Source organism: Equus quagga, chromosome 1 (genome assembly GCF_021613505.1).
Source record: "Equus quagga isolate Etosha38 chromosome 1, UCLA_HA_Equagga_1.0, whole genome shotgun sequence".
Lineage (NCBI taxonomy): Eukaryota > Metazoa > Chordata > Mammalia > Perissodactyla > Equidae > Equus > Equus quagga.
In genome coordinates, this window is record NC_060267.1 from 150,710,140 (window position 1) to 150,734,188 (window position 24,049).

Consider the following 24,049-nt stretch of genomic DNA (forward strand, 5'->3'; position numbering starts at 1 on the left):
TTTTCTTTTCAAGCCTGGCTGCTGGTTTACATAAGTGGCTGCCCCACCAGCTCACATCCACCTCCCCTTCCCCCAGGTCCGTTTCCTTGGCTCCTTTTGTACCAATTGTCTGCACCACATAATTAGCCTATTAGAGCTGTCCCGGCCTCGCATTGTCTGTTCTGCACAATTAGCACATTATATGCCATCCTGGTCTCCAACTGACTGCACTGCATAATTGAACAGTTTATTATCTCGCTGCATAATGCTACTCTGGACGACAATGCCTTGTTTGCTAATTGTTCTGTGTGCCTTGGCCTTAACTCCTACTAGATACCACCTTCTCATAAGCAAGGACCCTATCTTTTTATTTCTTCTGGCTCCCCGATGGCCCAGGCTTGGTCCTGGGCACAAAAACCGTGTATGATAAATAGAGTTTATTGGGATTCTAGGGCTAAGACCGTTACGTGCAACCTGAATCATAAAACTCAGTGGGGATCTCCCCACGTGGTTCTGAAACACAGCGAGCAGGAATTTCCTCTGTGCCTCATCCACCTGCTTGTACTGGGCAGGTGGTAACCTGTAGGTGGCAGCCACCCCTCTCCTGGGAGACTGCATGGGGGGTGGGTGTGGGACAGGAGGCACCTAAGGGGCACGAGTGTTTAGATTTGGCTGCCCCTCTGCACAGACTGTCTGCCCCACGCCGACCTTTGGAGAGCAGACTCCGCCCCTCAGTGGAATTCCAGGCACGAACTCACCTCGGCCAAAAGTCTGGAGAATTTTGGTAACGTGTGTAAATGAAAGAGTGAGTGTCACACAGACAGCTTTTCTTAAAACTCATTTTAAAAAGCTTGCCTGTTCGTCCGGGAAGCAAATCAGCATAGGCACCAAACTGTGAGCAACTAAACCAGAGCTCAGACGACGGGAATCTGCAAGTCTTTTAAAAATAACGTATATACACGTGGATGTACGTGTATATATGGGTGATAACTATACATAGCTCCCACAGCACTGCATTTTTGTACATTTCCATGCTACTTCTACTCAGCCTATCAGATGGATCAATTTTCACCTTTGAAAGGTAGAGGAGGGTTATTTCCTGGCCCGCATACTGTTAAAAATCAGGAAGGGCAAAGCTAGGACTCATGGCAGATATCACTAACTGATCACAGTACTGTTCCCCTGGGCCCGAGAGGCCTCAGAATCTGTCCCTGCAAGGGGCTGAGGCAGCCACGGGCAAAGGACCAGAATGGGCATGTGAATTAAAACCTACTTGCCCCCTGATTTAAGGAGTGGCTCTAAGAGGGAGGGGGCTGGGCCGCTGGGGCCATGTGAGTTTGCCGACAGCCCTGATGATCCACCTTCTGAGACCCTCCACTCTGGGCCCAGCTTTAAGGCTCTCTGGAGACTGCTGCTGGCTGGATGGAGGTGGGTACTGATTCTGTGAAAGAAAGGCCCCAGAACACAATCCCTTCGCTGCCCCTGTCAGGAAGAACATGAGCATTCGAGGCATGAATTCCTTCCTGAAGGCTCCCCGAGAACATCCTCACCGCTCCGGCTACCAGTCCGCTCTGGTTGTAACTCTTGGAGGCTGCCACGATGGAGGCGATGAGGAGGAGCAGGGTACCGATTAAATAGTGCAGAAGTTCCTGGGGGCAAAAACAAAGCAAAGCAGTGGGTAGGGAGGTCCACTCCTGGCTCTTAGAGGCAACCAGGCATCAGAGGAGATAAACAGAAGGGGAGGGAGTGACCCTTCCTCTTCTCCCTGTAACACCCCCACAGGAGCAGCACAGCTCACAGGCAACCAGGGTGGAAGGCTGGCCAGGATGAGGCCAAGCAAGAGAGCAAAGATGCTGGGCAGACAGGAAAAGGGGACAAGGAGAACACAGATCCACTAAGCACTGCTTCACTCCTGGGATCGATTTGTAGACAGCACCCTGACCTCCAGCTAGAGCTACTAAAAAGCAAACGAGCTTCTTGCAATTCCCAGGCTGGAGAGTTTAAATAAAGCTCCAGCTCTGAGAAGCAAAGCCCCTTAAAGAGATGTGTGCCTTCCGCTTCTGCTTCAGAGAAAGTTCTGGGCTGACAATGTGCTGGCTTTGGTGGCTGCCTGGAGTGTCTGCCCATTCTGTGAACAGCATTAGGTGTGGACCTGAGAGGTGCTTGGCCCCCTCAAACAGGGAGGTGAGCGGCCCTTCTGTGAAGTGCTTGTGGGTGTGTGGTGGGAGCTGGCTTTCTCTCTCCTAAGTCCTCGTGGTTTTGTCCTCATTTTGGCTTCCCTCTTTTCTCTCCAGAAGCATGCTCTCAGGCCAAGCACTGCTGATGAGTCTCCTGGCAGGACTGACTCAGCCTCTGCTCCTCCCTTTGGTGCATGGGGCCAGCCATTTCCACCCCATTCACTCTCCATGATTAAAATGGTATCTTTGCAGGCCCAGGATGAGGCTGGACCTCTGTCATTCAGCAGCATGGTAATGTTTCCATCTCATTCTTCCTCCTCCCCATTAAACACCAGGTCAGAGGAGAACTGGGGCTTAGAGCCGTGGATAGACAGTACTCACTCTGAATCCACAGTATATCCATTTTCAGTTGTCTCCAGAGAGAAGTGAGAAATTATTCCTTCATGGAGTTCTGCCCATTAGGGCAGGCAGCCATTAAATTTTGGAAAAGCATTCCACTTTTAAGCTGTAACTCCTCTCAAAGCTGTGCAAAATCAAAGAACCTGATTTCTCCCTTAGTGACCAGAAAGGAATATCACAAGGTAGACCACAGAGATTTTGACTAAAGATTAGTAACTGGAAGTTCCCTACCTCCAAGATTCTCACACAAAGAAAGAGGAGTATGACACGGGATAGGAAAACTGCCTTTAGAGAGTCCCAAATGGAAGGCACCTAAATAGTCCTCAGCCAAAAATGTGAGGCTGAGCTTGTCCTTCCAACGTTCACTCCCCTGTCAGCCCACCCTCGTTCTTGTCCCCCAGCTTTTATTCTCTCCTTTGCTTGTTCGTTACCAGCATCAGGGAAGCCCAAAGGAGCCTGCTCTCAAAAGCAGCAGGAAGGTGCCATAACTTGGAAGGGGGCTTTATAACTTAGGAACACAAAAGAAATTTCTCTCAAAATAACACAGTGGGAATAACGTTACATGTGAATGCTTAAAACAATCCAACCAAGAAGCAGAGGTTGTCAGACTGGATAGAAAAAGATTCAGCTATATGCTGTCTACGGGAGACAGATTTTATATTCAAAGACAAAAAGAGATTGAAAGCAGAAAGGTAGAAAAGATGCGCCATTCAGATAGCAACTCAAAGAAACCTAGAGTGGCTATACTAGCACGAGACAAAATTGATTTTAAAACAAAAACTGTTACTAGAGATAAGGAGGGACACGTCACAATGAAGAAAATGTCAATCAATCCATCCAGAAGATAAACAAATATAAACATGTATGCACCTAATAACAGAGCAACAAAATAAATGAAGCAAAAACTCAAAGAAAGGAAGGGAGAAATAGATAATTCAAAAATAATAGTTGAGTAACAGTTCAATACCCCACTTTCAATAATGCATAAAACAATTAGGGAGAAGACCAACAAGGAAACAGAAGACTCAAACAATATTATAAAACAACTAGACCTAATAGACATCTACAAAACACGCTACCGCACAACAGTAGGATATACTTATTCTCAAACGCACACAAGACATTCTTCAGGACAGACCACATGCTAAACCATAAAAGAAACCTCAACAAATGTAAAAGGAGTGAAATAATATGAAGTATGTTCTCCAACTAAAACGAAATGAAATTAGAAATGAATAGCAGAAAAAATCTGGGAAACTCACAAATATGTAGAAATTAAACAACACATTCCTAACTAACTAATGGGTCAAAGAAGAAATCACAAGGGAAGTTAGGAAATACTTGGAGATGAATGACATGAAGACACAATATACCCAAATTATGGGATGCAACTAAAGCAGCGCTCAGAGAGAAATTTCTAGCTGTAAATGCCTATATTAAAAAAGAAGAAAAGTTTCAAATTAATAACCTAAATTTTACCTTAAGACACTGGAAAAAAAGAGCAAATTAAACCTAAAGCAAGAAGAAAGAAGGAAATAGAGAGTGGAGCAGAAATTAATGACACAGACAACAGAAAAACAATAGAGAAAATCAATGAAATCAACAGTTAGTTCTTTGAAAAGATCAACAAAACAGACAAACCTTTAGCTAGACTGATTGAGAAACAAAAGAGAAATGATTCAAATGATCAGAATCAGAAATGAAAGAGAGGACATCACTACTGATCTTACAGAAATAAAAAGGATTTTAAAAGAATACTATGAACAATTATATGTCAATAAATTCGATAATTTAGATGAAATGGACATATTCTTAGAAAGACATACTACCTGAAATGACTCAAGCAGAAATAAACAATCTGAATAGATCTATAACAAGAAGAGTTTGAATTAATAATTAAAAAATGACAAAAGAAAAGCCCAGGCCCAGATGGCTTCACTGCAGAATTCTACCAGACATTTAAAGAAGAATTAACACCAGTTCTTTACAAACTATTCTAAAGAACAGAAGAGCAGGGAACATTTCCAAAATTATTCTGAGGTCAATATTACCCTGATAACAAAACCAGACAAAGACATAGCAAGAAGACTTTAGACCAATAATCTCTCTTATGAACACAAATGCAAAAATCTTCAGCAAAATACTAGCAAAACAAATCCAGCAACATATAAACTGAATTATACACCATGACCAATGAGAATTTATTCCAGGAATGCAAAGTTGGTTCCATATGAAAATCAACGTAATATGCTCTATTAATAGAATACTGGGGGGAAAACCCACATGATTATCTCAATAGACAAAGAAAAAACATTTGACAAAATCTAACACCCTTTCATGATAAAAACACTCAACAAAGTAGGACTAGAAGGTAACTTCTTCAATCTGATAAATGGCATCTACAAAAAACCCACAGCTACTATCACATTTAATGATGAGAGATGGAACGCTGTCCTCCTAAGATCCGGAACAAGATAACGGCGTTTGCTTTTGCCACTTCAATTCAACGTTCAACTAATTTCTTACAATAAAGCAAGAAAATGAATTAACAGCCATCCAGATTGGAAAAGAATGCAAACTATTTCTATTCACAGACGGAATGATCGTGTATGTAGAAAATCCTATGGAATCCATTAACAATCTGTTAGACCTAATAAATGAGTTCAACAAGGTTGAGGACACAAAATCAACATACAAAAACCAATTCTACTTCTATCCATTTGCAAGGAACAATCCAAAAAAGAAATTAAGAAAATAATTACACTTGAAATAGCATCAAAAAGAAAAAGATACTTAGGAAAAAATTTAACAAAACAAGTGCAAAACTTACACTCTCAAAGCTACAAAACATTGTTGAAAGAAATTAAAGACCTAAATAAATGAGAAAACCTCCCATGTTCATGTATCACAAGACAGAGTATTGTTAAGATGGAAATAATCTCCAAATTGATCTACAGATTCAGTGCAATTCCTATCAGAACCCCAGCTGACTTCCTTGTAGAAACTGAAAAGCCGATTCCAGAATTCACACGGAATTGTAAAAATCCAAAACAATCCTGAAAAAGAAGAACAAATGGGAAGACTCATACTTCACAATATCAAAACTTACTACAAATCTACAGTAATCAAGAGTGTGTGGTAAGATCAATGCAACAGAATTTAGAGTCCAGAAATAAATCCATGTGTTTATGGTCAACTAATTTTCCACAAGAGTGCCAAGACAATTCAACGGGGAAAGAACAATCTTCCCAGCAGACGGTGCTGAGCCAAGTGGATATTCACATGCTAAAGAATAAAGCTGAATCCTTACCTTATACTGTATGCAAAAATTAACTCAAAATAGATCAAACACCTAAATGTAAGACCTAAAACTATGACACTCTTAGAAGAAAACACAGAGGTAAACTTCATGATCCTGGATTTGGCAATGGCTTTTTAGATATTATACCAAAAACATGAGCAACAAAAGAAAAATAGACAAATTAGATTTCATCAAAATTCAAAACTCGTGCTTTAATGGACACTATCAAGAAAGTGAAAAACAACCAACAGAATGGGAGAAAATATCTGCAAATCATATATCTGATAAGGGACTTTTAACTAGAATATACAAAGAATTCTTACTACTCAATGATAAAAAGACAGGCTAATCAAAAATGGGCAAAAGATCTGAATAGACATTTCTCCAGAGAAAATATATAAATGGCCAAAAAGCACAGGAAAAGATGACTGACATCATTAGGCATCAGAGAAATGCAAATCAGAACTAGGAGATACCACTTTACGCTCACTAGAATGACTAATATCAGAAACAGAAAATAACAAGTGTTGGCAAGAATGTGGAAAAACTGGAACCCTCATACACTGCTGGTGGGAATGTAAAATGGTGCAGCTGCTTTGGAAAACAGTCTGGCAGTTCCTCACTTAAACACAGTTCCTCAGTTAAACCATGTGACCTAATAATTCCACTCTTAAGTATATTCTCAAGTGAAATGAAAACATTTCCACATAAAAAACTTGTACATGAATGTTCACAGCAGCATTATTCATAACAGCCAAAGGTGGCAACAACCCAAATGTCCATCAAGGATGAATAAATAAACAAAACTGGTTTATCCATTGGTATAGCCTTTCAATGGAGTATTACTTGACTATTAAAAGAAATGAGGTACTAATACATGCTACAACATAGATAAACCATGAAAACACTCTGCTCAGTGAAAGAAGCCAGTCACAGAAGACCATATATATGATTCCATTTACATGAAGTGTCCAGAGTGGGAAAAGTATAGACACAGAAAGGAGATTAGTGGTTGCTCAGGGCTGGAGGGATGAGGGGTAGGAGGTGGCAGCTAAAGTGTATGGGGTTTCTTTTTGAGGTGATGAAAATGTTCTAAAATTGACTGTGGTGACGGTTGTACAACTCTGGGAATATACTAAAATCCACTGAATTGTATACTTTAAAAGGGTAATTGTATGGTATGTCAACTATACATTAATAAAGCCGTTTTAAAAAATAACACAGTGGGAAGAAAAAACCCTGGCAACTTCTGAAATCTTTCGTCAGACTCTGCTAGTTTATTTTAGCTGATAAATCTTATCATTCAATACTCACAAGAGTATAAATTCCCATCACCTTTGTTAGCTTCTTCCTTCCATGTTCTTCCTCCCAACTTATACACACAGTGACCATTTTCGGTCACTTCAGAAAATGAAGATTGAAGCGAGAGGCACAGCCTTCTTGTAGCTGGAAGGTGAGTTTTAGAAACCAGGGGGACATCAGGCAGAGAGGTCCACCAAACAGGGAAATTCAGGGCAGAAGCAGCAAAGGAGGATGAAAGAAGTGGGCTGAGCAGACAGAAGGACTCCACTGGGTCTCAGTGCCCCAGCTGCCATCCCGACTTGCATGTGCGAGGCCAGGGCCATGCCACTCCCTTACCGACAGGGGCCAGCTGATACAGGTGAGCACGCGGTAGAGGCGGAAGAGGTGGACCAGGTAGAAGGCAAGGATCATTATCAAGTTGCAAATGGTGACCACTTCAAAGTAGCTGTAGGCACTGTAGCTGGTCCACGGAGAGCTCCTCACACAGATGAAGGCAATCAGCAGAGTGACCTGAGACACAAATACAGAGACATCAGAGAGAGGCCTGCCCGAGGCCGGCACCCAGGGGACAACAACAGAAAACTGAGGAACAGTTACGGTTCAGGTTATTTCCTCACAAATTGGCTGCAAGGTTCGAAGAGTGCATGCAACTCCCCATAGTACAAGCTTTAAAAATACAGGCTGGTGTGAATGCTGCCCTCTCTGAACTGTTAGGTTGTGCCGACAGGATGTCTCCTCAGAGAGAGGGCAGGACTGTGGGGAAATAAGCAAGCAGAACCACTCCGTTTATTTGCTGGACCACCACAGAGCAAAGACAGAGTCAGCACGATACAGGACCTCGGGTTTATATATTAGGTTGAACTGTAGAAGTTGCTAGCATTTGACTGGTTTTGACCCACAAAGATGGCAGTTCATACATTACAACCTATCAGTTGGCAGACAACAGGTTACCATTTACTGATGCCTGATGTGCACGATCTCATAGAACTCTGCCACGTAGACAGACTCACCCCCATGTTCAGATGGGGAAACCGAGGCATACAGGTTCAATAACTAGTCCAAGGCTACCCAGCTTATAAGCAGCAGTGGTGGGCTTTGTACTCAAGTCTCTCTGACTCCAGGGACCATGTTCCCCCACGTCAGATGCATTTTGCCTTCCAAAAACCATAAACGAGCTGAGCAAGGTGGATGTGTTATCAGACGGGTGGGAATCTTGGTTATGAGGCGGCGCTTGCTCACCACTGGGCATGTGGCGAGAGCTGGGTAAGTATATTGCTGCAGAAATGACTGAATGCAAGTGCAGAATTAATCAATTAATGGCATGTTAATGAATTAACAGGTCAGGTAAATTATTAGCAACATACGAATACTATGGGAGAACAGACTGGAAGAGGGGAGAGAAGACTGAGTTTTGTGAAGGCCATTCAAAGAGAATAAAATCTGGTTCACTCCACATGATAAATAAACTAATTACACACAGGTGTTAAAAGCCTGTAAAATCTTAGGGTCTGTTTTAAAAGGACAACCAATTTAGGACAAAGACTATTTTATACTGCTTCTTTCTGATAGAACAGTGATTCTCAAACGGGGTGTCTGTGTGTGATTTGCATCCTATGGGACATTTGGCAATGTGTGGATACATTTTTGGTTGTGACAACTACGGGGAGTGCTACTGGCATTTAGTGGGTAGAGTCCAGGGGTGCTGCCACACACCACAATGCACAGGACAGCCCCCACAACAAAGAACTATCTGGTCTCAAATGTGGCCCAAAGTATTGTGCTTCTGTGGAGACACCCTGCTGTAGAAAATGTGAATCCACAATGAGAATTAAATCACAAAATCGATCTAATGCTGGTGAAAGTGGGTAATGCTAAAAAGGCTCTATTTTCTAAAGCCCCTCATTTGCAGCACTGTATCCAGGTCCTCAGTCATAGGTACAACAGGCAGAAAAGAACTTTCGGCTTGAAGAGGGCATGCAGAGGGCTCTGCTTAACAGATCAAAACAGAAGAGTGTGGTTCTGACACAAAGGGACCCTCAACATTTGCATATTTCTCTTTGCTAATGAGCAAAGTGAGTATTTTCATTTTTTCGGTTCCTCTTAAGCCAGCCAGCCATGGTAATATAATGATTCACGCTTTGGGGTTGTTTTAAAGCTCCGAGGGGAGCCTGCGCCTCATGCAGGAGTGTGCACGATCGCCAGGGCTTTGCTGCCTCATCAGCCCCCACTGCGAGGCCGCACCTCTCTGGGAGGTCTACGGGTCTCCCCCAGCCTTGCACTGACCCCCACACATGTTGGGGCATTTTTACTCGAGGCCTGCCCTAAAATGCAGATAAGTCAGAATTATGCAGTGTGATTTCTAGGTGGAGAAGCAATTTTGCACCTAATTTCAAGCAAAGATTAGAATAATTTTTACAATCCTTCATGTGTGACAGAGTCAGTTCTTTCTCATGGTGACACCGTGAGGTGGGAGTTTCCCAGTGAACACATGGGGCTCGAGCAGGTCTTCCCCTCTGAGCTCCTGGGGCTGAGTACCGTGCGGCAGGAAGTACAGCACTGCTCTACCACGAAGCAGCTCGAACCTCTCTGGGAAACTTGCCTTCCGAAATCGGACTTCCCTAATTCTGTCCACTCGGCCTATGGCCGCCTACCATGTGCTCTTCTTTAAGAAAGCTCAATTTTGGAAAATCTCATTCAGACAGCAGATGGTGTGTACTTATGCATGTTACTAAAAGCTTCCTTTTTGCCTAATAATCCATTCACTCCTGCTTTAAATGGTCAGCATCTTAATTAGTACTCTAAGAAAAAAAAAAAAGATTTGATTGACACCAAACTTTTCAGGAACTCTTCTAAGGCCAGTAGGTAACCTCTGCAAATGCTGGAGACCCCTGATCATTTAGATCAGCACTCAGGGGGCAGCCAGACAGGTGAAGCAGAAGAAAGGACAAGACAGTGGTGGAGGAAAGGCCCTGTGGTGCTGGTTCTCTCCAGGGCCACCCCCACCTGGCCCTCTCAGGACCTCTTCTTACCCCCAGTTAGAAAAGCAAGTCAACAAACCCAGTGAAGTTCAGAGATGACGCATAGGAGTTCAGTGAAGAAGGCCAGGAGGCTTCCAGAACACTGACGTGGTTCTGTTTACAGTAACTTAAATGTGATACCATCCAAAGGGCTAACTTGTTTCTCAGGGTGCTTTCTAGCTCCTCTCCTGCAGGTTTGTTCTTTTATACTGAACTGTCATGAAACTTGAAAATATTTATAGATATTTATCTAACATCAATGTCCAGGGACATAAAAGTAATGTGGCAAGAACCCTCAGCTCCACGAGAGGGTCTCACAGACCAGCTGTGGCCCTGTCTAGAGTCACTGGAATTACCTCAGATTAGAAACCAGCCCCCTCTCCCCCAAACTGTGTCCTTTCTGACTCCATTCTATCAGCATTCTTACTAGAAAGAAGAGACGATTTTTGTGAAAGCAGCAGCAGGTTTCAATTTCACAGGAGACGAAGCAAGCTGACATTACTTGAGAGAAATGACTGTCCCCTGAGAACTTCAAACGAAAACAGTCTGGTCTTAACTCCACAGCTGACCCTAGACAGCTTACCCAGGTTCTCAGCCCGGGTGGGTGTCTCTCAAGGAAGAAACAGAATTTTGAAGTCTAAGATGGAAATTTCTGGAGAAGACTCAAGAGGCAGTTTCCAGGAGGTGCCTTCTTCTGAGCCGGGCAGCAGAGGCCAATGGTGGTCTCAGGGGGCCCTGTCGCCTGCTGCCTGCAGTCTCTGCCAGGGACATTCTCACAGCAGGCCTGACACTCCCACACCCCTGCCAAGTCTGGTCCACTGCCCATGCCTGTGTCTGGCTGAAGATGGCACCAGACACCTTTGGTTTTGAGAACTGCGGGCTGGATGCTGGCAGGTCACCCAATCCCACCCTCTCACAGGGGTTTTTATTCCAACCTTGGAATAATGTTTCAGTGAGAGAGACAGGCAGGAGGACAGGAGGTACTGATGAAAGCCAACATCAAAAGGTCTCATACCCAACTCTAAGAGGCTTTTCTGGAAAAGCCCAGAAGATGAAAGCCAGGCTTAGTCAAAAAGTCAGAGATGTAGATGATGATTCAGTGATTGGCAACCGCATTCGTAGAGCCCAGCAGGTCCATAAATGACTGCCTGGCAGCGGGCAGGAAGGAAGGTTGAAAGATTCCCAACTTGGGCTGAATTCTGCCCTGGGGTGTAGGGAAATTCACGCCTGCCTCCCTGTTAAAGCCTGCACCAGCCATCACCCTGAACAGCCCTTGTGTGCGGGAGAACCCTCATGTGGCTCACTTCCTCTGGGTCCTCGTCTCACTCACCATCATCAGCCTTTTGCTACAGGCTCCTTCCCAGCCTCCCATCCCACAGCACACAGTTTTGCTTTGTATCCAAAAATAAAAAGCCAAAGAAAACACAAGGGAGGCAGAATAATCTAGAAAACATTATGTCAGGTGTTCTCAGGTCCAGGCCTCAAACAGCGGGCTAATGCACTGGTGTTTTGAAACTAACTGTGTGCAAAGTCACCTGCAGTGTATTAAAAACCAGATCCTATGCTTGTTGTGCTAGAATATTTCTGGAAGGACACATAAGAAGCTGGTAACCTGGGACAGCCCGGTGGCGCAGTGGTTGAGTTCGCACGTTTCGCTTCTCAGCGGCCCGGGGTTCACCGGTTTGGATCCCGGGTGTGGACATGGTACGGGCTTGGCAAAAGCCATGCTGTGGCAGGCGTCCCACGTATAAAGTAGAGGAAGATAAGCATGGATGTTAGCTCAGGGCCAGTCTTCCTCAGCAAAAAAAGAGAAGGATTGGCAGTAGTTAGCTCAGGGCTAATCTTCCTTCAAAAAAGAAAAAAAAAAAGCAGAAGCTGGTAACCTTTGGGGAGGTGAAGTGATTATTTAGTTGTTTTTAAAATTTACTTATTTTGTTTTCTTGTATTACAAAGATCACATATTAAGTTGTAAAAAGGCATTTTTGTGTGACGCATCTTGGAGATCTTTAATGGCACATATATCTACCTTTTTCTTTTAATTCGCTGTGGCTTTATTTGACCCAGGGTTTCTCAACTCCGGCACTACTGACATTTGGGGCTGAATAATTCTTTGGTGGGAGGCTGTCCTATAGGGTGTTCAGCAGCATCCTGGGCTCTACCCACTGGACACCAGTAGCACCTCCCCAGTTGTGACAGACATTCCCAAAGGTCCTCTGGAGGGCAAAAATGTGTCTGGTTGAGAACCACTACCTTAAACAGCCTTTTACTGATCAACATTTGTCACATCTCCAGCTTTCTACTAATACAAAAAATCCTGCAAAGAATATTCTTGAACATATTTCTTTGTGTATGTCTGAACATTTCTAAAAGATTCATAGAAGTGAAATTCTGGGCAAAAGCATATTCACATTTAAGATTTTTTTTTTAAAGATTTTATTTTTTCCTTTTTCTCTCCAAAGCCCCCCCGGTACATAGTTGTATATTCTTCGTTGTGGGTCCTTCTAGTTGTGGCATGTGGGACGCTGCCTCAGCGTGGTTTGATGAGCAGTGCCATGTCCGCGCCCAGGATTCGAACCAACGATACACTGGGCCACCTGCAGCGGAGCGCGTGAACTTAACCACTCGGCCATGGGGCCAGCCCCCACATTTAAGACTTTGATGTTTGCTGCCAAAATGCTATCCAGAAAAGACAGGAGTTCCCCTGCACAGGGAATCTGCCAACACAGATTATTTTCTGTATTGAAAGAGAATGGAAGTGATAGCTTGTTACTTGATCTTCATTTCCATGATTACTAGTGGGTCGAATATCTTCTCACTTATTTATTAATTATTGCAGGTTCCCGTTCTTGGCCTATTTTTCCATTGTTTGTATTTTTATTATGGATTCGAGGAACTCTTTATATTCTGAATATTAACCTGTTGTCTGTTATAGATATTGAAAATATATTCTCTCAATCTCTCATTTGCCTTTATTTTTAGTCTTTTGTTTTACCAGAGCTTAAATTTTTTATGCAGTCAAACCTATGCATCATTTTTTTTTTAAGATTGGCACCTGAGCTAACAACTGTGGCCAATCTTTTTTCTTCTGCTTTTTCTCCCCAAATCCCCCCAGTACATAGTTGTATATTTTAGTTGTGGGTCCTTCTAGTTGTGGCACGTGGGACACCACCTCAACATGGCCTGATGGGTGGTGCCATGTCCGCACCCAGGATTCGAACCGGCGAAACCCTGGGACATCAAAGCAGAGTGCGTGAACTTAACCACTCGGCCACGGGGCCGGCCCGCTATGCATCATTTTTTATAGCTTCTCGGTTTTGTACCTTATTCTCCACTCGAAGATTATAAAATAGTATTCTGCATTAAAAAGAAATGTTTATTTATTTTTTAAGATTTAATTTTTTTCGTTTTTCTCCCCAAAGAACCCTGGTACATGGTTGTGTATTTTTAGTTGTGGGTGCTTCTAGTTGTGGCATGTGGGACGCTGCCTCAGCATGGCCTGATGAGTAGTGCCATGTCTGTGCCTAGGATTCGAACTGGTGAAACCCTGGGCCGCCAAAGCAGAGCACACGAACCTAACCACTCGGCCACGGGGCCGGCCACAAAAGAATTGTCTATATACATGTGTATATATATAAATTTTCACCTCTTTAAGCACTTGGGATTTTTTTCTGTAGATGGCATGAGTGAGGGCACACAGTAGGGTTCTAATTTTATCTAAATAGTTAATTGATTGTATAAACATTATTTATTGAATAGCACATGCTTTTCTCACTGGTTTGAAATGCTGTCTTTAACACAAGCTTTAATCTGCTCATTTCCAATCCACTGTCCACAGAACAATCACTAAAACGTTAAAACTCCTTAAAACCCTTCAACAGTTTCCCATACTCTTGAATGAGGTACACATCCTTTAAGGAGGCCCAAAGGGGATGCAGGTTCTGGTCTCAGCTACCTCTGTGTCTCTGAGCACTGGGCTCCCCGAGTTCCTGACACCAGTCCCTCAGGAGGTCCCCGGGATTCTCTCTCCTGGAGCCTTTGCGATTTGGTCTCTAGCTACTTTTTGGTTAACTTGTTTACTACCCTTCCCCTAACTACTATAGGGACCTTATTGGTTTCACTTGTATCTCTCTGCTTCCAGCAGAGTGCCCTGCACACACTAGGTACTCAGCTCAACGCTGGGTGAATGAATGGTTCTGGGGTCATCCCGCCACCCTCTGTGACAGCTCCACGACACTCTATTACATTAAAAAAGCACGTCTCCCTCCCTTATTGGCCTCAAGTGCTTTGAGGATCATGCTTTGTCACTGAACATCAGTTAGGGACCTAGTACAACAATGCCTGGCATGTAGAAAAGATGAATGACTTGAGTTTATCCTCCAAACACCTTTCAAAGTTGGCCAAGTGCCCTCATTAACTGCCCCAGGAGGTCTGGCAATTCAGGCTCTGGAGGCAGAGCGTCAGGGTGTGAGAGCGATGTAAGAAGGGTTTCCAGATTCTTAGATTGTGATGGAACATTCTCTGCTTGTTATTCAGGCCGGCCATGCTCCACTTGTCCCTAACCAATTTTCCACAGCAGACGTAGCCTGGAAGGACAACCTGTGCGACTCTCATGTCATCCACGTCACCACTGCTCTCCACTGGCAGAGGTCATCAGATCACATTTAGGAAGACAGGGATAGAAAGCTCAACTTGTCCAAAATGTCATTGTATCCAAAGGATGACAAGTACCATTGAAATTTAGTATGTAGCAAACTTGGTGGTTTGGTGCTTATCTTGAATCAAACTGAAATCACAAATTTTTGTTTGAAGTAATTGTTTCTCTAGCTTGTTTCTCTTTTAGTATCTGATTCAATTTCCTGCTCTCTGTAATGACTGGCAACTTCAAGGACACAAAAACAGCATCCTCTGCCTCTCACACCTGCCTTTACTAGAGGAGGACATACTGCTGTGTGTGTAGATATGGAAGTGAAAGGACGGGCTTGGAGAGTCACCTCCCTGAGCAGACCCCTGGAGGGCAGGGCCATGGGCAGTCACCTCTTGAAGGAGACCCCTGGAGGACAGGGCTGTGACTGGTGGCACTGTGCCCCATTCACAGATCTGAGGAAGGTAAGGACCACAGGTGGGTCACTTGCCCAAGGAAGGTCACAGAGATGGTAGGTGGTGGAACCAGGAAGCAAATCCAGGTCTACCTGACCCCCGAGACTCTGTGAGGAGGGAGTGTATTCCAGAGGGACGGGCCGCCATGCCTCAGCGGCTTGAGCTTGCACCCAACCCACCCAGGGTTGGTGTGCCTCAAGTCAGCAATGAGGAAGAGTCCCCACAGGGGTGTGCGAGAAGGTGGGAACAGGAGGGGCTACAGAGAACCGGACCTGAGCCCGTTAAGCCTCCATGGAGAGGAGGCATAGCCCCACCTCTTTCTTCCTCAAAGGTTTCTTTTCATTAAGGAACTTTCCCAAAGTTTGCTCAGGAGAAATCTGAATTGCATCCGCTCAGCAGCTGGCCTTCAATGAGATTAGCTGAAATGGTGGCACCATGGGAGAAGGGACAAACCCATGGAGCTTGTCGGGGAGAAAAACAGGATGAAGAGGACGGTGTCCAAGAAAAGGCCGCAAGGGCTTGGCTGGTGGGTCAGGGCAGTCCTCACAGCCGCCTCTTAATTTCACACACGGACTGCCTTTCTGCCATGTTTTCTCTGTACAGTTTCTGATGTCGCATTTGCCCTCCTTGTCTTCATGCTCCATAAATGATGCTGCTACTGTTTCTGAGCATGTCCCATATCCACACACGGGGCTAAGCGTTCTACAGTTGGTTTTGTTTTTTTCCCCAAAGATTGGCACCTGAGCTAACATCTGTTGCCAATATTCTTTTTTTTTTTCCCTCCTTCTTCTCCCCAAAGCCCCCCAGGACGTAGCTGTATATTCTAGTTGTGAGTGCCTCTGGTTGTGCTATGTGGGACGCCGCCTCAGTGTGGCCTGATGAGTGGTGCCATGTCCACAGCCAGGATTTGAACCGGCAAAACCCCAGGCTGCCAAAGCGGAGCACACCAAACTTTAACCGCTAGGCCATCAAGGCTGGCTCTCCACATATGTATGTTTTAAGCACATATGTACATTATCATTTTTCCTTTTCAAGGATTGGCTCATACTGTATACATAGTTTTATACTCTGCTTTCTAAAAAGACAAGTATTTTATCATTTGTAGATGCCACTTATTCAATTATTCTGTTCCAGAGCCCTATCATTACCCAGTAGGCTGTTTATCTTTTACCTGTTTATTTTTTGTTGTTTCCTCAGTGTCAGGAACCCTGAATGGTATATGGGTTCTCCATAGATGTTTGTTGAATAAATGAATGAAGGCAATTTTATATCTACTTCCTGAGGGCCTTCTATGTTCCGGGCACTGCACTGGGCCACATTCCTGCGCCCTCCTGCCTGGTGTCTAGAGGGGAGAGACGGGTGAGTAGAGGAAGATAAAACCACCACCCTGGAGAGGTCCCACCTCTAACACACAGGACAAGACCAGTACGTCACTCTTCTCTTGTCCATCCTGAAACAAGTAGGGGCTTTTAACCTAGAAGCAAGGGGTTAAGCTCTCATCCCGGCCGAAGCTGCCTCTGCCCACTGCATTTTTTTTTTTTTTGAGGAAGATTAGCCCTGAGCTAATATCTGCTGCCAATACTCCTCTTTTTGAGGAGGAAGACTGGCCCTGAGCTAACATCCATGCCCATCTTCCTCTGCTTTATATATGGGATGCCTACCACAGCATGGCTTGCCAAGTGGTGCCATGTCTGCACCTGGGATCCGAACCAGCGAACCCCGGGCCGCTGAAGCGGAATGTGCTAACTTAACCGCTGCACCACTGGGCCGGCCCCACCACTGCATTCTTAATTGTGTACCCAATTTACATCTGGGTCCATGGGCAGGGAGCACAGCGAATTCCCTGCTGCATCCCTGGAGCCCAGCACAGACTAGGCCTTCAATAATATACGTAGACCTGAATTTGGGCTTAAACTACATTTTCAACAGCAGCCCAGTGTAAAATGGCCTGCAGGCTGAGTGCAGCCTCTTTCCTGTAATCATTTCCCTCAGGCTCTCTAGGGCTGGTAGGGAGGCAGCACTGAATGCAGGGGCTGGCTTCTAGGCACAAGCAGACGAGGGGCCGCCTGAGCAGGTGCCGCCGTGACAAGCAAATAGAATGCCCAGCAATTCAGACACACACTGAAATATTTATGGATGAGATAAAACACGGTACAGGATTCGCTTCACAATAATATGGGAGCAAATAGGCACGAGGGATCTTTGGCGGGAGATGGAAATGTCCTAAAATTGAATTATGGTGATGGCTGCCCAACTCTTGTCAATTTACTAAAAATCATTGAATTGCATACTTAAAACTAGTAGCTTTTATGGTATGTACATTATACCTCAATTAAGCTGTTTAGAAAATATGGGGGCATTAAGTGGGTGGGGGATATAGCTCAACAAGGACTGGCCAGGAATTGGTGACTGTTGCAACCAGGTGAGGGGCACAGAAGGCTTCATCGTGCTATTCTCCCTACTTTTTCTATAGTTTTGAAGTTTTCCACAATAAAAAAGTTAAAAATACAATGCCCAATAAGCTCAGAGAAAGAACTAATAACTAAGAGGGGAGAGAGGAGGGAAAAATGCATTGAGATTTGCAGACATTGCTCTTACCACAAAGGCACAAGTGAAAGTTAGGAAACTGTTATTTTTATTGTAAAGACTATGAAGTAACAATTCCATTTAATAAGCAATTCAGGCAGTGAGATGCCACAGGGCTTCATTCAAGAGCAGACAAGATTTTTGGTTCCTTCCAATAAATGGAGTGAAAGTGCAAGAGCTCACACCCCGACCGCAGCCAGACCAAGCGAGTAGGTTCGCCGTGAGGAAAGTCACAGTGCAGACACCAGTGCAGGGACTTGTGGGGAGCGTGTCTGACATGATCAAGCACATCAGGGTCTGAACGGGGCCACAGGTGGGCCACAGGTGGACAGCTGTTGCCCGCAGCTTTCTACAATTCTCGGTGCAAGGTGGGCTGCACACAACTTGTCTGACTCTCTGCAAAGAGTAGAGGGAAAATTCTGGAGCAATGTTTTTCCAGTATTGACTGGAAAAACACCCAAGCTGCTTTTGTTAACTTGGCAGGGGGGAGTGGAAAGCGTGTCTAAGACCCTGAGATGTCTGGAAATGCCTGGTATAATTTTACAAGCCAAACAAAGATCCTTTGTGAGCAGACAAAGGAGTGGAAAGTCTTGTACTGAGACTGATTCCTTCCAGTTGAACCCCCGTCAGTTTAACCCTAACCGGTTAGCTGCCCCACAACCCCTCAGCTTAACTCCTTTTTAAACCTTTCCTCTGTGTGAATCTCACAGACACCCTTGACTTCCTGCTCTCTAGAGGCTAAACAGCCACTTAAACCCCTTCCTGACAGCTCATCTGAACTCGTTTACTTATTTATTTTTGCTTCTCCGCTATGAGGCACCTTTGCCTGGTTGGCACTGAGGTGAGGAAATGAATGGAAAACTCGAGGCAAGGCAGGTGCTCCAGGGCGGCTGGACTCTGAGGCTGCAGGGAGCAGGCCACCCACTCAGGTCACCTCAGGTGATGGGGTTTGCTGTAACGAGCACAGGGAGCCACCTCAGCCCTCTCAAGCAAGGCTTGGGGAGAGCTGGTGGGCGTTCTTCACCACCCAGGGCACAGCCCACAAGTGGGCATCCTTCTCTCGAGTCCCTGCCACATGTTCCAGGATTGAGCCCCTCTCATGTCACTCTCTCTACAGGGAGCACCCTATTAACTAGAGCCACCTCACGGAACCAGGCCGCCTCACAGACCTTGGACCTCCCTGCTGTCCTGGTGATGATGTAGTCTCTGCTTCAGCCAGTTTGATCCAGGGTAGGTGATGCCACACACAGGCAGCTTCCTCAGAAGATGAGGCCAGAGGCATGACAGACACTTAAGAGACTCATGATCTGATGAGGACTCCTTCGCACCATGACTTACCTATTTCAACACTATAGACGTCTAATATAAGGTCCATATTTACAATGAGGCTTGCAGGTCATGCTAAGGCATGGCTCCAAGCTCCCCTTCAAATATTTACCTTACTTTCCCATTCACAACCCATGTCCAAATTGAAGTAGACCACTGGCCGTTCTCCATCCTTTACTTCCATTCCCTCTGTCAAACTCCTGCTTCCTGACCAGCAATGTCCAACAGAACTTTCTGTGATGATGGAAATGTTCTCTACCTGTGCTGCACAACATGGTATCCAATGGCCACATGTGGGCACTGAGCACTTGAAATGTGGCTGGTGTGACTGAGCAACTGAATTCTTAATTTAAATTTAAATAACCACATGTGGCTAGTGGCTACCATATTATACAGGTCTAGATTGTCCACGAAGCATTCCCTACCCTTCTGTACTCCAGACTGAAGGGGCTTCTCCCTCCTCCAGCACTTCACCCCCACCCCTTTTCTAGCATCTGCCATGTATCCCCTTCCAGTCTCATGCCCCTCAGGGGATGAAACTTCCTTGTAGATCCAGACTGGGTCTGGGCCTCTTTGGATCTCACAAAGCAACCACTCAGTGAAAGAACTCACCAGGAGCTTGCCCTGTTCAGATGGACCAGACCTTTGCCCCTAATACTGGATTCAGTATTAGACTTCTAGGAATGGCTGTTCATATGGTCCAGAGAGGTTGGTGACCTTCCACAGATATTGGCCAGGGAGCAGATGCTCCAGCCGTCAGTTCTTTTCTATGTAAATCCAATTTTCTTTCCAACAGGCAGCTTGACTTCGGTGCAACTGCCTCAGGTCAAGGGCCAGTGCCACTTTCTAGCTGTGTGGCTCTGCTTTTCCATGTTTCAGTGTCCTCATCCAGATAATAGAGATGATAGTATACCCTAAGGATGTTATGAGGATAAATGCTTTTCCATGTTTCAGTGTCCTCATCCAGATAATAGGGATGATAGTATACCCTAAGGATGTTATGAGGATAAATGCTTTTCCATGTTTCAGTGTCCATGTTTCAGTGTCCTCATCCAGATAATAGAGATGATAGTATACCCTAAGGATGTTATGAGGATAAAATCAGTTAACACTTGCACAGCACTGCGCCTGACCCAAAATAAGTATGTAATAATCAGTGAAATAATATTAACAGCAAACTAATGCATAGTTGAAGATTGATGGTTGAGCTTGGGTCTGGAAGGCATCTCTGGACTTAAATTCAAATTATCAAATATCTAAAAGAAATGCCATCTCCTTTGACCCAAGAACGTCATCTCTAGTAAATTACCCTGTTGAAACACTCCAGGAAATAAGCTGAGATTTAGTTATAAGAATAGTCATCATAGAGTGTCATAAAAGTGGAAAAACAAGCAAAAACCTAAATATCCACTAGTGCATGTTGATTAAATAAATTATGGCTTATCCTCATGACAAAATACTATGTAGCCATTAATAAAAATGTTCGCTTAGCTGAGAAAAAAAATCAGGCACAAAGCTGTAACTCCTCCCACAATCCACCACCCTAATAAAACTATAAACCATGCATTTAAAGGAAACTACCAGAGACAAAAGGTTAAGTGGGAATATTTCGGGGTGATGGCATTATGGGTGACTTTTTTCCCCTTTGAGCTTTTTTCGTATTTTTTAAATGTCTGGATTGAAAATATTATTCCTTTCGTAATTATGGAAAACATAGCTTTAAACAATCTTGCTTCAATCACACGAGAAGATATTCACAACATAGTAATAAATATAACAAAGGTCCCAAGAAAGATTCACAATATGGAAATATACCCACTTCTATGCCAAGAGAAGCCATGGAAGCCACGTCCCTGGCATGTTAACGGTGGTCAACCCTCGTTGTGACTCAGGTTTTAGGTTAAGCGAGCAGATGTTCTAGCTTGTTCGAGATAATCCCAGTTGATGCTTCAGATCAGCCAGGCAATTGGCATCTCCCTCGCTCTCAAAAGTGTCTGTTAAATTATACGCTCAACTTAATCATGAGTTCTATTTTCCCATTTGTGTTTTTCTATATTTCTAAACTCTAATGAACATAATGTGTTTCCTTAATTCTAATTTGTACTTCCTCACACACATTTCTGTTTTTCTCCCCAAAGCCCCAGTACATAGTTGTATATCCTAGTCGCAGGTCATTCTAGTTCTTCTACGTGGGACGCCGCCACAGCGAGGCTTGATGAGTGGTGTGTAGGTCTGCACCCGGGATCCGAACTGGTGAACGCCGGGGCCACTGAAGCAGAGCGCATGAACTCAACCACTGGGCCACAGGGCCGGCCTCGGGCACCCCCCGACCCCCGCCCAGCTGTGATGTTGTTGAGATTGGAATGTAATTTACAACAGGTTAGTGCTCCTTATCCCCCCTCTGAGCCCCCACCCTCGGTTATAAAATCAGTGGTGAGTCTTACAGTCAGTAGGATCTTAGAATTGAGGAAACACAGCATATTAATTTAGAAATGAAGAAACCATAGAAAATATATTAAATGCTCTTTTTTAAAGATTTTGAGACCTAGAGAACCAGATAAAAGCAGATGGATAAGTCCCGGGCGTGCAGCCAGGGTCTTACCAGGAGTAGGAGCTGGTGTTTCTCAGAGGTCCCCTGATTAACAAAAGAGAAGAGTGTGACTGCCTAGGAATCTTCTCTAGGACGGGTGGGAGCAGGGGCCAGGCCTACAGCTAGTGCTTGGACATGAGCTTTTTTAGAAGGTGCTGAAATAACACTGATAATGATAATTATTTTCAGGAATGGCTATTTTCATTAGGCACATCATATGTGCCAGGCATATCATTAGTCAATTACAACCACCCTTGGTGGGTAAGTACTGTTGTTAGCCCCATTCTACAGATGAGGAAGCTGAGACATGGCAGAGGCACCTGCTCCAGCCCAGAGGGCTGTGGGCGCAGAGATGGGATTCGGTCTTTTCCATCTGGCTCCAGAATGTGGTTCTTAACCACAGCCCACTGCTTCCTGGCTCTTCTATGTTTTCCCCAAGCTGTGAGACTGGGCAGATGGATTCATCAGCTACGCCCTAAAGCTTCCCCTGAGGACTCAACGATCTGGGGGGGTCTGGGGGCAGGTAAAGAGCACAGATATTCTGATTCCCTCGGTGGAGGTATAAAAAGAACTCCCAACGCCCTACCAGTGCACTGTCACTGACCATTTCTTCCAAAAATGGCCACAGTACCATTTCCAGTCTCACAGGCTCTTCCAAGACCTTGCTGTTCCCCGTCAAGAAGCAGAGTCTATTTCCCCTCCCCTTGAACCTGGCAGCCTTGGGGGTCACCCAGAATGTGGTGGAAAATGACACTGCATGACCCCCAAGGCCAGGTCATAGACCTCGGTACAACCTCCTTCTGGCCCTCTGTTTCATGACACTCACCCTGGGAACCCTCCCACCATGCTATGAGGAAGCTCAGACCACTTGGAGAGGCCACATGTAGGTGTCCGGCCAACAGCCGCAGCTAAGGGCCCTGGTCACCAGCCAACATCAACTGCGACATGTGAGAAAGTAAGCCTTCAGTTCAGTCCAGCCCCAGCTTTCAAGTCTTCCCAGCTGAGGCCCAGTCCTTACGGAGAAAAGACAAGCGCTCTGTGCCCTGCCCAAATTCCTCACTCACAACTGTGAGAACAAGTGGTCACTGTACACCACGAAATTCTGAGGTAATTTGATAGGCAACCATAGCAGCTGGAGCAGGCACTCAAACAGAAAAGGTCACGCTTGGCCTGTTTTGAAAGTGGCATATGAACTATTCTGGGTTTCAGGTTTTGATTCTGTGCACAGGGAAGTTGAGATCCGTCCAGAGAGCAGGGATGGGCCAGGTGAGAGAGAGACAACATCTGTGACCTGCACCTGGAACTCTGGCCGAAACAAGTCCCCTCAGCCGAAACGCTCTTAGGGCAGGCTCAGCCGAAAGGCAGCTGTCACCTCTGAGAGTCTTGTCGCTAAATAAACAATGAAACCGCCGTGGTGGGATGACTTGAGAAGGGCTTGATAAAGCCCCACTTCTGTCCCACGTCACTGAGTGGATGCTCATCCTGAATCATCCGCAGACTAGAGGCTCTGACGGGGCTAAAACTGCTGGGCCTGGAGGCTCCAAGCTCGCTTTAGGTAAATGAAAAATGATAGCCAGAGGCAACTTTTGAGAGTTTTTGGTTTCGGCTTCCCAGTAGCCATGGAATCCAAGAGGGAGAAGGAGGAGGACAAGGGACTTCTGCCTCCGCATCCTCTCGGCCCCCACCCCGGAGCAGCTCAGCTTGTAAGAATCATTTACTTATGCTTCCTGGTAAGACGTCATTGAAAAGAAGACCCTACTACCGAACGTATCTATATAGCGATTTTCTGTAAGTCAAATGCGACAACTCTGTCCACAGAGCTGTAGCACAGGTAGGTTCTTTTGAGTTTGGTGAGCTCATGCCGCCCAATGCGTGCCTTGTGACAACACAACCCTCCCACCACTTTTCTCTACTCCAACTAATAGCCTGCTGGTCCCAGCAGGATGAGAGACATGTGGACAGTGCAGAGCGACTTGTTATCCCAGGTGAACCCAGCCCAGATCAGATGACAGCAGCCAACCCCCAAACATGGAAGCACGCCCAGTTCATGACGAGCAGAGCCAACCCCAGCTGACCTCAGTCACGTGAACACTAAACACTTACTGCTGTATGCCACCAAGGTTTTATGACTATTTGTCACACAGCGAAAGCTACCTGATACATCTGTCTTCAGAATTTCCCTGGTTTCCCAGTCAGGCAACTCTAGTTTTAAAGCAGAAAGAAAAAACAAACTTATTTATTCAGTGATTATTGAGTACCAACCATGTTCCCAGCC

The 24,049-nt window shown here is 45.1% G+C and overlaps 1 protein-coding gene across 1 annotated transcript in view; it reads right to left on the bottom strand.

Annotated features, from left to right (window-relative positions):
* Nucleotides 1-24,049, bottom strand: part of CMTM7 (CKLF like MARVEL transmembrane domain containing 7) — a 60,740-nt gene that overhangs the window by 3,870 nt on the left and 32,821 nt on the right. Inside the window, exons 2-3 of the mRNA XM_046640254.1 lie at nucleotides 7,495-7,668; nucleotides 1,530-1,628 (exon numbers count right to left, since the gene is read on the bottom strand). Of these exons, the coding sequence (XP_046496210.1) occupies nucleotides 1,530-1,628; nucleotides 7,495-7,668 (273 nt within the window). The remainder of the gene's footprint in view (nucleotides 1-1,529; nucleotides 1,629-7,494; nucleotides 7,669-24,049) is intronic.